This window comes from Porites lutea, chromosome 3 (genome assembly GCF_958299795.1).
Source record: "Porites lutea chromosome 3, jaPorLute2.1, whole genome shotgun sequence".
In the NCBI taxonomy this organism is placed as follows: domain Eukaryota; kingdom Metazoa; phylum Cnidaria; class Anthozoa; order Scleractinia; family Poritidae; genus Porites; species Porites lutea.
The window spans coordinates 38,444,046-38,460,299 of NC_133203.1; the positions used below are offsets into that span (position 1 = coordinate 38,444,046).

Below are 16,254 nucleotides of genomic sequence, written 5' to 3' on the forward strand. Positions count from 1 at the left end.
AGAACTTTAGTGCTCCTGGGTGTTACGTGTCTAAATAAAGGATTTGATTTGATTTGATTTGAAATAGGAATGTTGATGCGAACATATTTCACAACGAAGTGCAGTCGTCAAATACTACTTAAAAAATACTCTTATTGGTTAGAGACTTTTATTCTTTTGGTGGCTCCTAAAAGAGCCCTTTTCTGTGTCCTGCAGTGCAGGGTTTTGCCTTCTTTTGTGATTTTTTTTGGATTTTCTAGGTTTTTCTGCTGCGTCTTGTTGGTGCTGTGATTACTGTTTCGGTAGTCCATTTAAATACAAAAGTTTGTTGTGGTCTACGTCAAAGTAGAACTTCTGCCTTTGACAGGTATGTGATGGTCTCTCTATATTCGTCGACCCAAGACATCTTCCCACAATAGTAGAGTTATGGTTTCTCAGTATTATTCAACAGTGGGAAAATGGTTGTTTGAGACCACGCGTTAATCTATATGTGTGATAGTAGCAACCAATCACCATCGATCGTTTACTAACTTTAAGAATTTAATTTTGTCACACCTTTCTGTTTCTTTATAATTTTTTCACATCTCATTGTTAATATATCATCGGGGCATTTATTATTCACATTTTATTTTTTCTCACATCATCTCTTATTATCTCTTATTATTTTTACGCATCATTTTCCTGCGCACAATCTGGCTAGCAGCGTTTTAGACTTTGTGTCAACTTTATTTGGGAGGATACTCTTGAAAGGATAAAGTCTTTATTCGACGTATTGGTGGAAAAAAGGGTCTTTTTTTCCCCAATGAGCAGATACATGTATATTAAAAGGGGACATGCACTGGAGGCAAATCGCAATAATAAAACAATGGTAAATCAAAGAAATCGCAATGCTTTCTCCATACGCCAAGGGGAGCTTTAAACACGAAGTACTAGTATGGGATCAACAAATACTGGTGGTCAGTCACATATTAGACTATCCTTGGCCGATATCATACGATCAAGGCGGAACTAGGATATGCACGTACGTTCATTATTGACAATACTTTTTGAAAAAGGTATATTCTTAACAGAAATAGACCATGAGAGTAGTCCGCAATCTCACTCAGTAATGAAATGAAAAAACATTATTTTTTAGCATTTTAAATTCTTGAGTTCCAAAGAGCAAATAAAACCTGCTGAGAAACAGACTGAAGTAAAATTTGCAGAGTATCTTCTCTATGGCAAGGAAATCAGTTGGGCAAAAACAATCATATTAACAACAACAAAACAAATCATCAACAACAACTGATTAAGGAACATTTTCACTGTACCATTTCCGGCATACTTATCGGTCCTAGGTATAGGCTTCAAGTGTGGGTTATCAGAAATATTAAATTTAGCAAGCTATGCACTAATAGATGTTAAATTTGGAATTTCGGGGTTTGATGTTCACAATATGTGTTGAGTATTTTCATGTGAACGTAAGTCGATGGTCAATATTTACAATATCAATATAGCATGCTTGAGAAGGGGCCCACCAAAGATATAAAAGCACGGTTCTTTGCTCCACAGAGTAGAAGTCGGGATAAGGCTGAACGATGAAGACTTTAATCCTGTTAGCCTTGGTTGGCTATGCGCTGGCCTTCAGCTTGGCTCTTCCATTCAACGAAAATGCAGAAAAAACAATTAACAATGAAATGAATGAAATTGCCAACGATTTCCAGGCAGAACAACGAGAAGGGTAAGACAAAAAATGTTGCGACACGTAAAATTAAAACAGTATAGGTTAAAAAAAAAAAAAAAAAAAAAAAAAAAACATGAATAAATCAGCAACATGGGGCCGGGGGTCACATACTTTAACATTTGTTTTAGGAACAATTTTCTTTAAGTTTCAGGTTTGAGCGTTTTTATGAGCTATCTTTCGGAAATAACTTCCGTTAAGGCCGGTTTTGCATTGTAAATGTTAATCACATAATTCGTTCAAATAAGTGAAGAGTACCTTAAATTCCTACTTCAACATTGCAATCAATTGATTTGGTTTTAGTGATGGAGAACTGACATACGTGCTAGATGAAGATGACGACGAAGAATTAGAAGATGAAGATGAAAACCCGGACGAGGATACTGACGATGAAAACGACAATAGTGAAGACGATGAAGATGAACAAGACGAAGACCAAAATGCTGTTGACGAAGTGCAAGGAGAAGATAGTGATGGCGAAGTTGCGGAGGATGAAGACGAAGATGAAAACTCTTTACTCAGTCAAGCAAACGATTTTTCAGATCCCGCCCCTATACGGTTCCGACGAGTTGCTCGGCGAGTAATTCGTCGTGTCGGACGACCCGTCCGCCGTGTGATTCGAAGAGTAACGCGTCGTTTTCGACGTAGACGTGGTGGTCGTCGCGGAGGTAGAGGCCGTCGACGTGGTGGTCGTCGAGGACGTAGAGGTGGTCGACGTGGTCGGCGAGGACGAAGAGGACGTAGAGGACGAAGAGGACGTAGAGGGCGAAGACGACGTGGAGGTCGTCGCGGTTAATGGCAAATAAATGTTGAAACATGGTAAGTACACCTACATGTTCGTTGGCTACCAACGAAGAGAATGAAATTTAAGCTCAGCTATCATGTAATTGGTCCCACATACAGTGATGATACTGAACAAGTCCTGTTTTCGTTTTTAATAACTACTAGTGACTGCCAAATATATATACACGCTTTGTAATTTGATTTTAATTGTTAAAACTATGATCACTTATAATGGCTGAAGAATGACCGTTTCTAATTTGTGTTCAAATTAGAAACTTAAGCCGAGCTCACTCGTCAGTAGTAATTTGAAACTCGCCTGGTCGAATCTTGGTGATGATTAATAAAATATTAACGTCTCTGTCACTTTGGAATAGTGTTTGTTACTTTAAAGTCTCCTTTTGGCAGTTATAACATAGATCAATGAATCTAAAGAGCGTTGACATTTTTCAGTGTTATAAAGTTTTCATAGTGCATAAACCAAAACTTGGCGAGCACCGATGTTTTGTTTCCGTTGTGTGTATGTTGTTGTTGTTTTCTTTCTGTTAGGTTGGTTGAGTATGACGACATAAAACTGCTTTCTTTTTTTTTCCACTTAAGTCAGTTAACTAATTTTTCAACATCTCTTCCTTTTTCAGATTTTCACAAATATGCCTTTGATGAAGATTGACAAAACAACAAAGCGAACAGTAAAACGGCTTAATTTACCTCTTGATAGTATCCTGTGTCGGTAACATATACTACTGTAAACTTCGCTGCCCAAAGTTTCTGGAATGAAATAAAATCTTTTATTGCATTAAGGAAGTTTTTGTGATTTTCTAACTTAGCACCTAGTAATTCGGTAACAAAAATAACAACCTTGGAACAAACTTACATGGCATAAATTATGTCGGTGCACATGTACCTGGGGTGGGGGGGGGGGGGGGGGGGGAGTACTTCCTTATAAGAAGCTAATAGGGAGGTGCCGCTAGATGGGGTCGCATTTTCACGACTGAGTTGACTAGCCAAAAAAATCTTCTTTGCGGGTTTGGTAGAATGGGGTCGCACATTTTCGGATTTTTGGGCTTAGAAAGTTCTTCACATTTACGGTTAGCAAACGTACCAGAATGTTTTTACTGTAGGTGAAAAGTAAAGTGTTCTTCATTTTATATAATGTAGATAACATAAATAGAAAGTGACTAAGTAAGGATCGCGAAAATTACATTTGCCCAAAAGTGACTAAGATGGGGTCGATAATTGGCCACAGAATAGACTATAATAGGGTAGGGGCTCTGAGAGGCCAGCGACTCATCCCCAGAAAAAAATGCTAATTCATTCACGCCGTGTTGACAGACACAGTTAGACTATATCGTCATTTAAATAGTCCCCCCAGTTTACCTGCATTCTTGTAAACAGACATTTATTACAAACTCAAAACGGTTTGCAAAGAAGGGAAGTCCGGCATAAAGCTGGAAAAGACGGCCACGCTTATGAATGATGCAAATAAATTCACCCTTTAACTTAGTCAGGCCGTAAAAATAGGCCATTTGCGCGATGGCGTCATTTTACTTAACTACGACCAGAATTCTTTTCGTTTTTTAATAAAAGCGCTAATCTGCACAAGAGAGCAAAAACCTGAAGGATTAAGGTCGTAGTATTAAAATGACGCCATCATGCAAAAAGCCTATTACTTTTCCAATCTTTGGCATTCGAGACCCTGTCGGCTATTTGGGGATTTTTCCCTATCGGCAGCTTTTCGGATCCACACATTTGTGCTATTTTCGCGCCATTTGGAGGAATTATTATAAGCTTAGGCTACAATTTTTATGTACTTTAAATATTGCGGGTCATTCTTTTGTTAAGAGGCTTAGTAATGACTTGGGATGCAAATTCGATAACCATGTCGCTGTGGATTTTAATAGTGAAACTGCGAACGTTTCGCTCTATGGCATCCGTGGTTTGACCGTCCCTCGATTAGCCCAGGAATTCCGCCTTAAATGTGCTAACGAGCCACTTTCTAGGATCATCATTCTGGAGATCGGGAGAGATGATCTGAGTTCGCAATCCCCTAAGGTTTTAATAAGGGAACTATTCGACTTGGTGGATCATAACTTCCCAGGGGCACCCAGAAGCAAATATTGCCTAACATCTTCTATTACTTGAGGACAGCTAAAAATTTGTAGGTGACTGTTCCATTCATGTACAATTTTCCCTGAAAATAATAAATTCCCCACGACTGATTTTCTAAAGTTTAATTTTTCACATCTCACTCCCCAGGCCAGTTTTGCTATTTTCCGTCGTAAGAAGAAAACCTAAAATTTTCGGATTCAAAAATGCGATGGAGGGAGGGATTAGAAAAATTTTCACTTTCCTAAAACGTTAAATTGTCTCTAAAATTTTCGGGAAAGTAGTTCTGAAGCCGTAATAATTCAAAAAAGACTTAAGTTTAGCCTGCGTTTCAGCCGTTCTCTCTTTCGCCCACTACTTTCCAAGCGCCTGCTACGCAGGATAACTTAAGTTGCCTCAGGATGCATGACCGAACATATACAAATTTTATACCGCAGCATAAAATGCATTTCTATCTAGAGATCTAAAAGTACTCTGGATAGCCTTAAAAGTGTTTTTTAATGTATTTATTGGGTGACCCTGACTTGCGGTCCGTCGAGTTCGTTTGCGATGGTGGGCGTTTATAAACATGGCCAGAAATTTGGGAACATTGCTCCCCGCAGTCACATGCTCTCAGTTTACTAAAAGTAAAATGTATGGATTAAGTTATTGTTCAATCGATCCCTTAGAATAATCTGGTAGTCGCCGTCGGTGCAAGATTGTTAGTTGTGAGAAAAGGTCGAAACTGGAAAGGGTCTTTGAGCTGAGCGAATTGTAATCAATGCGGTTTTCACTGTCAAAAATCTTAAATAGAAGTACAAAAATCCGCCATAGTGACCTTGCTTTCAGCCCAAGCAAACCACTGATCTCTTCTGCAGGCCACTGTTTCCATCTGAGATATTAGTCCATGGTCCTCTGTCGAAAATCAAAGACCGAATGTAGTACTATCAATCTGCATAATTTCTGGCCCTTTACGAATTGAATCATTTGAGGTTTTTGCTTTCAGAGACAACAAAATTCGTTTTCTTTACCACATCGTTTTCTGATTACATCAAATTTGACTGCCATAAATAAGTGTTCCCCAGGTTCTTTTCCGCCTTCTTTCGCAAGTTAAAAGCCCGGGAATAACTCTATGTTTTTGTGCGTGTGTTCAATGCGTCATCATCCATCGCTCTTGATTTTAGAGCCGCTTTTTTGGCTTTTTTGTTTCCAAATTTTAGGCCATGGACGTTCCTCGGTGGCAACACAGCAGGGGTTTGCCTCTGGTGGAATTTAACAGAAAGACTGCCCGTTTAATAGAATGCTGGAAGCACTTTTTGCCGACCACTAGCTTGTATTTGTTTGGGAACATTTGGAACTACAGTCCCTTAATCGTCAAGTCCTGTTACCTGATGTTGCTCACGGGCAGTATTGTTTATAATATAGTTGCTATAGGGTGTTTTATTAAAAGGCATTTCTTTGCTTTGTAATCCTCAGAACTGGGCTACATGTATGTGATTTACTTCTAACGGTGTTTAATTACATAGTGGGTTACTTATTGTATTTGTCGAATTTAATATGTGGGTTGGCCCTATAATGGTGAATGGCCCATCAACGATGTGTTGGCCATGTTACGATGACGCTTGGCGTATTTATGCCCTCAATTCATGTATAATTTGGTATAGTTAACAACATTAGGTTGTGTAGATAAACCCAACGCTTATTAATATGATAACTTTATCTTGTCACATTGTATGTCGGTGTCTAATTTTGTCAATATCAGCTGTGAGCGGAATTATTCCATGGCATTAGCCGACAACATCCTTCAAAATTCGTGTTAGGAATTTTATCCTATAAGTTGAGGGCACTTCTGTTCTACATTATTGTTGTTCTGCCTATTTTGCCTCCAGTCATGTCCAATACTGTACGGACCGTTAAGAGCAGTTAACGGACCGTACGTTCTGCACAAACCGTCACTATTACTCATGGTCCGTATGCTGAGCACATAAACACACGGCAAGAGAGGCGCACTCCAACTGTAACATTCCTCGTTCTATAAACCATAAACCAACACAAGCGAAAAACCCAAGAAAGACGCACTCCAAATGTAATATTCGTCGTTCTATAACTGCCATAAACCAACGCAAGCGCAGAAACCAAGATAGGCCCACTCCAAGTGTAATATTCCTCGTTCTATAAACCATAAACCAACACAAGCGCAAAACCCAAGAAAGACGCACTCCAATTGTAATATTCCTCGTTCTATAAACCATAAACCAACACAAGCGCAAAAACCAAGAAAGGCACACTCCAAATGTAATTTTCCTTCTTCTGTAAATCAAAACAACCCAAAAACCACGGTATGCACGCTCTAGGTTTTATGCTTGATTTATTCTTGTAAATCAAAAACCAAAAGAAGCGCGCTTCAAATCGAAAAACAATCGTCACTAAGTTTATAATTAATATAAGCACGCACCGAATGTAAAGGCAAGATAAGCAAGCACCAAAAATGTAATATTCAAATGTAGTATTTCTTTATGTAACCAACATAAGCATGCCCTATATAAATTTACGCCAAAAACAAAAGCAAGCGCACTTTAAATGCAAATGTTCTTCGCTTGCTTTTCTTACTACGTTTACAGCACAAAACAAATATAATATTCATTGTAAAACTGCTCCTCGTTCTAATATCACAAACGAGGGCACGCACGCTTTAAGTGTAACAATCGCCTCGTTTTATATAAGCTGTCAGATTTTTCGCAATAAGCACGCAGTACTTTGTATAACCATGATAAACATGCTCTATATCAATTTAAGTTCCTCTTTCTATTCGCCAAAAACAAAAGCAAGCGCACTTTAAACGTAACTTTTCTACGACAAAACTGTAAGAACAATCGTCTGCACTTTATGCCTCTGATGTCTCACCAATGGTTTTGCAGTTTGTAATTAAGTCCGATCTGAGTGTGCTATCGAGATGGTTTAGAATGAATTTTTTACAGATTAATGCCGCTAAAACGCAAGCTATTGCCATTGGTCCGTCTTCATACCAGTACGAATTCGATCTTAATTATTCTAATGTCCATACGAAGGATACACTTAAAATCCTAGCAGTGGTCCTAGATAGTAAATTAACATTTAAAGCGCACATAAAGGAACAGCTGAATAAGGCGTGTGCAAAGGTTTCGGCTCTGCGGAGAATACGTAAGTTCATTTCTAAGGATGTATTAGTTCGTCTCTACAAGGCTTATGTTCTCCCTCACCTAGAGTACTGTAGTCCCCTTTTACTGGGAGTAGGCAATGCGGAGACTATCAAAATAGAGACAATTAATTATTTTATATTAAGAACTATATTAGGCTATTCGAAGTCTGTGTCTTATGACTTCCTCCTCAAGATGGCTGATATCAAGTCCTTGGAGAAACGTAGGCAATTCCAATCGTTAGTTATGTTATACAGATGCTTGTATGACAAGGGGGCACCTTATATCAGAGAATTTTTTAATTTTAAGGATGTACAGTACAACTTACGTAGGCTTAGCACAAGGCTAAATCTACCTCCCTTTAATCTGGAGTTAATGCATCGCTCCTTTACATTTTTAGCCAGCAAACTTTGGAATGCGTTACCTCCAAAAGTCAGAGAATCACAAGACATCGCGTCATTTAAGCGATTTCTTAAAGCTCACATGGCTTAGGGTGTAGTGCTTGTAAATAGTTTTAGTTTTAGATTCTGCTATTAGGCATTTTGTAGATCTATTTATAGCTAGTATTTTTACAGTAAAAAATGTATAGGTTTCTAGCATAATTTTTATTTTTTTTTTTAATTTTTAATTTTCTGATTTGTATACACGTACACGTTTTAACGAGAACTTCAGTGCTCCTGGGTGTTACGTGTCTAAATAAAGGATTTGATTTGATTTGATTTGAAATAGGAATGTTGATGCGAAAATATTTCACAACGAAGTGCAGTCGTCAAATACTACTTAAAAATACTCTTATTGGTTAGAGACTTTTATTCTTTTGGTGGCTCCTAAAAGAGCCCTTTTCTGTGTCCTGCAGTGCAGGGTTTTGCCTTCTTTTGTGATTTTTTTTGGATTTTCTAGGTTTTTCTGCTGCGTCTTGTTGGTGCTGTGATTACTGTTTCGGTAGTCCATTTAAATACAAAAGATTGTTGTGGTCTACGTCAAAGTAGAACTTCTGCCTTTGACAGGTATGTGATGGTCTCTCTATATTCGTCGACCCAAGACATCTTCCCACAATAGTAGAGTTATGGTTTCTCAGTATTATTCAACAGTGGGAAAATGGTTGTTTGAGACCACGCGTTAATCTATATGTGTGATAGTAGCAACCAATCACCATCGATCGTTTACTAACTTTAAGAATTTAATTTTGTCACACCTTTCTGTTTCTTTATAATTTTTCACATCTCATTGTTAATATATCATCGGGGCATTTATTATTCACATTTCATTTTTTCTCAAATCCTCTCTTATTATCTCTTATTATTTTTACGCATCATTTTCCTGCGCACAATCTGGCTAGCAGCGTTTTAGACTTTGTGTCAACTTTATTTGGGAGGATACTCTTGAAAGGATAAAGTCTTTATTCGACGTATTGGTGGAAAATAGGGTCTTTTTTTCCCTAATGAGCAGATACATGTATATTAAAAGGGGACATGCACTGGAGGCAAATCGCAATCATAAAACAATGGTAAATCAAAGAAATCGCAATGCTTTCTCCATACGCCAAGGGGAGCTTTGAACATGAAGTATGGGATCAACAAATACTGGTGGTCAGTCACATATTAGACTATCCTTGGCCGTTATCATACGATCAAGGCGGAACTAGGATATGCACGTACGTTCATTATTGACAATATTTTTTGAAAAAGGTATATTCTTAACAGAAATAGGCCATTGGAGTAGTCCGCAATCTCACTCAGTAATGAAATGAAAAAAACATTATTTTTTAGCATTTTAAATTCTTGAGTTCCAAAGAGCAAATAAAACCTGCTGAGAAACAGACTGAAGTAAAATTTGCAGAGTATCTTCTCTATGGCAAGGAAATAAGTTGGGGAAAAACAATCATATTAACAACAACAAAACAAATCATCAACAACAACTGATTAAGGAACATTTTCACTGTACAATTTCCGGCATACTTATCGACCCTAGGTATAGGCTTCAAGTGTGGGTTATCAGAATTATTAAATTTAGCAAGCTATGCACTAATAGATGTTAAATTTGGAATTTCGGGGTTTGATGTTCACAATATGTGTTGAGTATTTTCATGTGAACGTAAGTCGATGGTTAATATTTACAATATCAATATAGCATGCTTGAGAAGGGGCCCACCAAAGATATAAAAGCACGGTTCTTTGCTCCACAGAGTAGAAGTCGCGATAAGGCTAAACGATGAAGACTTTAATCCTGTTAGCCTTGGTTGGCTATACGCTGGCCTTCAGCTTGGCTCTTCCATTCAACGAAAATGCAGAAAAAACAATTAACAATGAAATGAATGAAATTGCCAACGATTTCCAGGCAGAACAACGTGAAGGGTAAGACAAAAAAATGTTGCGACACGTAAAATTAAAACAGTGTAGGTTAAAAAAAAAAAAAAAAAAAAAAAAAAAAAAAAAACATGAATAAATCAGCAACATGGGGCCGGGGGTCACATACTTTAACATTTGTTTTAGGAACAATTTTCTTTAAGTTTCAGGTTTGAGCGTTTTTATGAGCTATCTTTCGGAAATAACTTCCGTTAAGGCCGGTTTTGCATTGTAAATGTTAATCACATAATTCGTTCAAATAAGTGAAGAGTACCTTAAATTCCTACTTCAACATTGCAATCAATTGATTTGGTTTTAGTGATGGAGAACTGACATACGTGCTAGATGAAGATGACGACGAAGAATTAGAAGATGAAGATGAAAACCCGGACGAGGATACTGACGATGAAAACGACAATAGTGAAGACGATGAAGATGAACAAGACGAAGACCAAAATGCTGTTGACGAAGTGCAAGGAGAAGATAGTGATGGCGAAGTTGCGGAGGAAGAAGACGAAGATGAAAACTCTTTACTCAGTCAAGCAAACGATTTTTCAGATCCCACCCCTATACGGTTCCGACGAGTTGCTCGGCGAGTAATTCGTCGTTTTCGACGTAGACGTGGTGGTCGTCGCGGAGGTAGAGGCCGTCGACGTGGTGGTCGTCGAGGACGTAGAGGACGTAGAGGACGAAGAGGACGAAGAGGACGTAGAGGGCGAAGAGGACGAAGAGGACGTAGAGGGCGAAGAGGACGTGGGGGTCGTGGTCGTCGCGGTTAATGGCAAATAAATGTTTAAACATGGCAAGTACACCTTTAACTTAAATATTTAATTAAATGTACGTTGACTTCCAGCGAAGAGAACGACATTTAAGCTCAGCTATCTTGTAACTGGTCCCACGGCATTCACTGATGAAACTGAACAAGTCTTGCGTTCGTTTTTACTAACTACCTATGCGACTGTTAAATAAATATACAAGCTTTATAATTTGATTTCCTGTTAAAACTATGATCACTTGTAGTGCCTGGATCGGCCACTGTTAAACCGTTTCTAATTTGCATTTGAAATAGACAATTAAGCGAAGCTTACTGGTAGTAAATTTGAAACTCCCCTTGGCGCGGTTTGGTGATATATGATTTATAAATATGAAATAAAGTTTCGATCATTTTCGATCTACGAGTGGTGAAATTTAAGTTGTAAAGGTTTTCATAATGTATGGAAAAACTGGACGCGCACCGATGTTTGATTTTCGGTTGTTTGCTTCTGTTGTTTTCTGACGTTTAACAATTATTTCTATGAGATTGAGTGATGTCAATTAAACGGATAAAACTCTCTGAGTTCTTCTTAATTCAGGAAAGTGGAATTCGGTAAATAGTTATATTATATTATTGAAAACCTTAACGTGCTCAGCGACTTTTTCTAGCCGAATTTATTAAAAATGAATGTTGAAAAACAATGTACCACTAATAAATTGTATACAATTGCTTTTTTTTTTTTTTTTTTTTTACCGATCACCAATGCCAGTTAACTCATTCATCTATTTTTCTTTCCTTTTTTTAGATTTGCCCCAAATGCTCGTTTGATGGAGATTGACAGGAAGAAGTAAAATTAGTGGAAAACAACAAAGCGAAGACTAAAACAGTCTAATCTTTGTAGCTCTCAATAGTATCTTCTTTAGGTAATCTACTGTAAAATTCACTGCTTAAAGTTTCTGGAATAAAATAAAAGATTTTAGTACATTCAGGAAGTTTTTTTTTTTTCTGACAACAAACTTAAAAACCTTGGACCAAACGTACATGACATAATCACGTGTATGTACCGCTGTACATGTACATGTATTCCTTCATTCACTGTGAAAGCTGAGACAGAGTTGGATCTAAATTCTTTCGTCGTTAAATGGTCGCCTCGGTTTAGCTGCTTTCTTTGTAAACACACTCCAAAAGCTCATTAATATTCAGTAGGCATACTGCCAATAATCACGTGTAAGGAGCTGTATATCAAGTAATCATAAAATCAACAAGTTGAAAAGTCAGGGGAGGGCTTTGAATTCAATCTCAATAATAATAATTTTCCTTAGAAATTATTTTAAAAATGCCGAGCAAGAGTGGCAAATACAATAACGAAAGACGGATTTTCTATTTCCAGGTCGCTACTTTGCGAGGTCCAAGAGGAAGTCTTAACAAGAATATTGACATTTTTTTTGTTTTTGTTTTTTTTTTTTGGGGGGGGGGGGGGACGGGCACCCGAACGCGAAGCGCGCGCTTGAACGGAGCCCCTTACTCGTAAATACTAAAACTAAATAAATAAATAAACTATCCTTAAAGATAATTTCTTCCCAAGTCAAGTCAAGTCAATTTTTATTTAGACTCACACAGAATAATTATAATTAATACAAATTAGTGCTTTAAAATCTATAAATCGAGAGATTGCATATTTGTGAATGGAAAGAGGATTTCAATTGTAGGTTCATTTTGCAGGGTTTGGGACACGTAAATAGTTTGTGGAACTAACCGAGTAGGTGACCCAAACAAGAATATGAGTAGAAGGAATATAGATACAAAATAGTTATTTTAGATAAAAAGTATTGCTTCATTAATTAAATAGTAGTTAAGATAATATAATCGTAAAACACAAACAAAAAGAGGCAATTAACATCTGGTTTTGTGGTTTGATTGTTTGTATAATTCAACTGCAGTAAACTTAACCTTTTAAGAGCCTGTTAGGCTAGGATTGTCTATTTAGACCCCTTTTCGATAAGAACTTGTTTTTAAAACTGCTAGGGTCGTGCTAAAAATACCCTTTTCTAGTAGCCATAGCAAAGGGTCTAGATGCAAACGCCTTGTTAGTTTCTTAGCAAAGTCAGCATTGATGCTATCTACAGGAGTAACTCTATCATTCTCTTCGATTGAACCGAAAATTTACCCCGCGACCTCGATTGAGGTCAAGTTTCCTAAGAGATGACGTGCCCTCTGCTTGAGTAGCTTGTCCTTGGTTTTTCGGACCTTCCTCTTATTTTCCTTCTTTCTTCTTGACATTGTTGATTTTCTCGCGCACAGGGGAAACTTCTTTGACAGGTTAATATGCGCTGTTGTCAACTTGTTGGATGCGGACTGAAGTTCCTCGTGCAGTGTAGTGATTCGCCTATGTGCTTCTTCTAAATAGGCCAACTCATCGCCTGCAAATGACTTTAGAGTGTGGTCCTCTGAAAACAGCTCCTTACGTCTGCTATCGATCAATGACCGTAAATCAGACGCACTGTTCAAAGTGTCATTTACAGTGCACGTCGAAAGGTGAATATGGGTACAAAGACATGGGGGGGGGGGGGGGGGGTCACGAAAGTTATATATAGTTATGAGGGGGGATCACTTCAATAAAATAACATCTAAAGGGGGGATCGGCTAAATTTCATCGTGTTTAGCCCAAAATCCTCCGACCCCCCCCAGGTGATAAATAATGACCGGTCCCTTAGCCTACATTTTGAAACAGGTTCTTATTTTGAGAAATGCAGTATCATGTTTCGCCAAGCAACAACACAGCACCATGTTTTGAGGTTGGTTTTTGTTCGGTTTTAATAGCAGAACTTTAACAATAACAATAACAATAACATTTATTATTTGTATTGCGCCTTTTCTATAAAATATTCAAAAGCGCATCACAATAGTAATTAATAACTAAATTTTACAAATCTTTTTATCAAAATCATAAAAAATATTTACGCTAAATGAGTAAAAGATAATTACAAATAAAGATATAGATATACTAAGATAACTAAAAATGGCTTCAACATGCTTGAATTAAAGGGATTTTTATAACATGTTATGCATGAAAAACCAAAAATAGGCCCAAAATAGGCCACAACCAACAATGACAAACACCTTATTTATTTTTAACAACCTCAGTAGCCTAATGCATGTCAGCCCACACTTCCGTATTTTTAACTTGCAATATCAAGGCATTTTCAGGAGCAAAATTATTTTTAGCGTCATAAAGTATGGCGTATACTTACCTTGAAATTGAGTCTCTAATAAATTAGGAATAGTATTATGCATGGTCTTTGAGTGAGTCTTAACTTTTCAATCATTTGTTTGCTAATTGAACGAGAAAGAATATTGCAAAACCATGTTTATTTATCATTTACAATATTTTCCCTGTGAATCAAATCTCAAGGTCGCTGTATTCTATAGCAGTCGAGTCATTCTCGTCATAACTCAAGTTTGCAAGTACAATATTGATTTGTAGAGAAAGTACATTTGCCGCCTTTTCAGTGATTTGTAGAAGAGGCAATCCGCAAATAACTTTCACTCTTCAATTTGAGATGTCTCCAACAGAGACCACTTTCTTGGAGACAATAGTTTGCAAAGAACGTTAGATTCAACAATAAATTTATCCAAGACGTGCAAACGAATTACGTTTAGTTGTTTGAATTTTATTTCGCTTGATTTCATTGCATGAGGGGGCAAGGGATGGATCAATGTTGAGCGCACTCGCTGTCCACCAGTGTGGCCCGGGTTCAAATCTAGGCGTCAACGCCATAATTATGTGGGTTGAATTTGTTGTGCTTAATTCTCGCCTTTGCTTCGAGAAGCTTTACTCCGGGTACTCCTCTCCTCAAGAGCCAACATTTATAAATCCCAATTCCACCAGGAATGGTAAAAAAAGAACCACTATGTGGATGCGCTACCTTAAAATCATTGTTCATTCATTTCTTTATTTACTAATATCAGTGGCATAGGTTATTTATTTTTGGTCTATTCATATTTCTGTAAGGAATGGCTTTTTTGCGGAAGGAAGGGTACACTTCAGCCTCTTGAACTTCTGGAAATATGGCCCTTTTTACACAATATCATTTAGCGTAATTTGAGTTATAGCATTGTGGACGATATTATTATTATTATTATTATTATTATTATTATTATTATTATTATTATTATTATTATTATTATCATCATCATCATCATTATCATTTCTCTTCTTTACTATCTTATTGTTAACCCGGCCCTGTGCAAACGGGCGGAACATGTAACATCCAACAATGTTGCGTCCGTTTACACGTAGCTTTATTATTACTTCATTATTATTATTATTATCATTTCATAGCTTTGATTTTCTCCGGTCATAAGTCAATTCAGGGCGTGCTTATAGCCGTAGACATCGAGAATTTTTCCCAAAATCCTAGCAGTTTTATCGCCGCTTTCTAAAGAAATTCAGTCCTACGATCACTCCTATCCGTTGAAAACTCGAGCTCCTTTGTAAGTTTTTTGTCAACATATAACCAAAGCTGAGTGAATTGCTGTAACATTCACATTCCACAGACGAGCAACTTAAATTCTGTTCTTAAATCCTCGCATTTTTTTGCATTTCTTTCTCTTCAATACAAGCATCCTTAGGGACTTGTCAGATGCTGTCCTTGCCTCTTATCTAGAAACACTCTCACTATTATTATTATTATTATTATAGTGTTGTTGTAGTGTTGTTCACGTGTGCCTCAAATGTCCTCTTCTATTCCTAAGAAGAATTCAAACACCTGTCTACATCCTTTGAAAAAATTTTCTTCCCACGTCAAGACGTCACACGGATGATTCAAATCGATTGACGTCGTAAAGTGTGGGTTATTCGAGTTACTTAGCCAAACGTAACCGTTCTTTTTCTTTTTTTTTTTACAGAAATGTTAGCAATCTTTCCATTCAGGTTAAGTTAGTAGCATACTGTATATCTGGTTTTCAATGTCTTAAGACATGGTCGTAAGTTTTGCTTACAGATCGATTGAATTATTCTTTGTTTGCATGACAGAATAATTTCCTCACAGAACCGGAAAGGGGCAATCAATTAACATCCCAATAGGCCTTCCCTTTTACCTGGATAATATACATGTGCGTCATGAAATTTCTTTTAGATAATTAATTATATAACATATTTATCGACGCTCCATTAGGCAACTATCTTCAGTTAACTTCGTTCTTGTATGGTAGGAGTACACATAGAATGGATATCAAATAAGTCATGAATTCCAAATTCCTTGTTCATTTTATAGATGTACACCTTTTTACTTGAAGTTATTCTTTCAATTTACAAAAATTATGGTCTGGATGAATATTTCCGTGTCGCGTCACTGTGATATTTCAGAAAGCTTCATTACGAAGGGGAGGATATACTTCGATCTCTTAGGTTAG

General features: G+C 37.3%; 1 protein-coding gene and 1 long non-coding RNA gene across 2 annotated transcripts; both read left to right on the forward strand.

Moving 5' to 3' along the window:
- The first annotated feature begins 1,963 nt into the window (after nt 1-1,963).
- On the forward strand, nt 1,964-11,827 carry LOC140929724 (uncharacterized). The gene is made up of 2 exons (XR_012164779.1): nt 1,964-2,518; nt 11,645-11,827. It is a non-coding gene; the product is annotated as an uncharacterized lncRNA (long non-coding RNA).
- Nucleotides 9,952-10,864, forward strand: LOC140929978 (uncharacterized). The gene is made up of 2 exons (XM_073379652.1): nt 9,952-10,094; nt 10,405-10,864. Exons 1-2 carry the CDS (start codon nt 9,952-9,954, stop codon nt 10,862-10,864), a joined length of 603 nt encoding a protein of 200 aa, XP_073235753.1.
- Nucleotides 11,828-16,254: the final 4,427 nt, after the last annotated feature.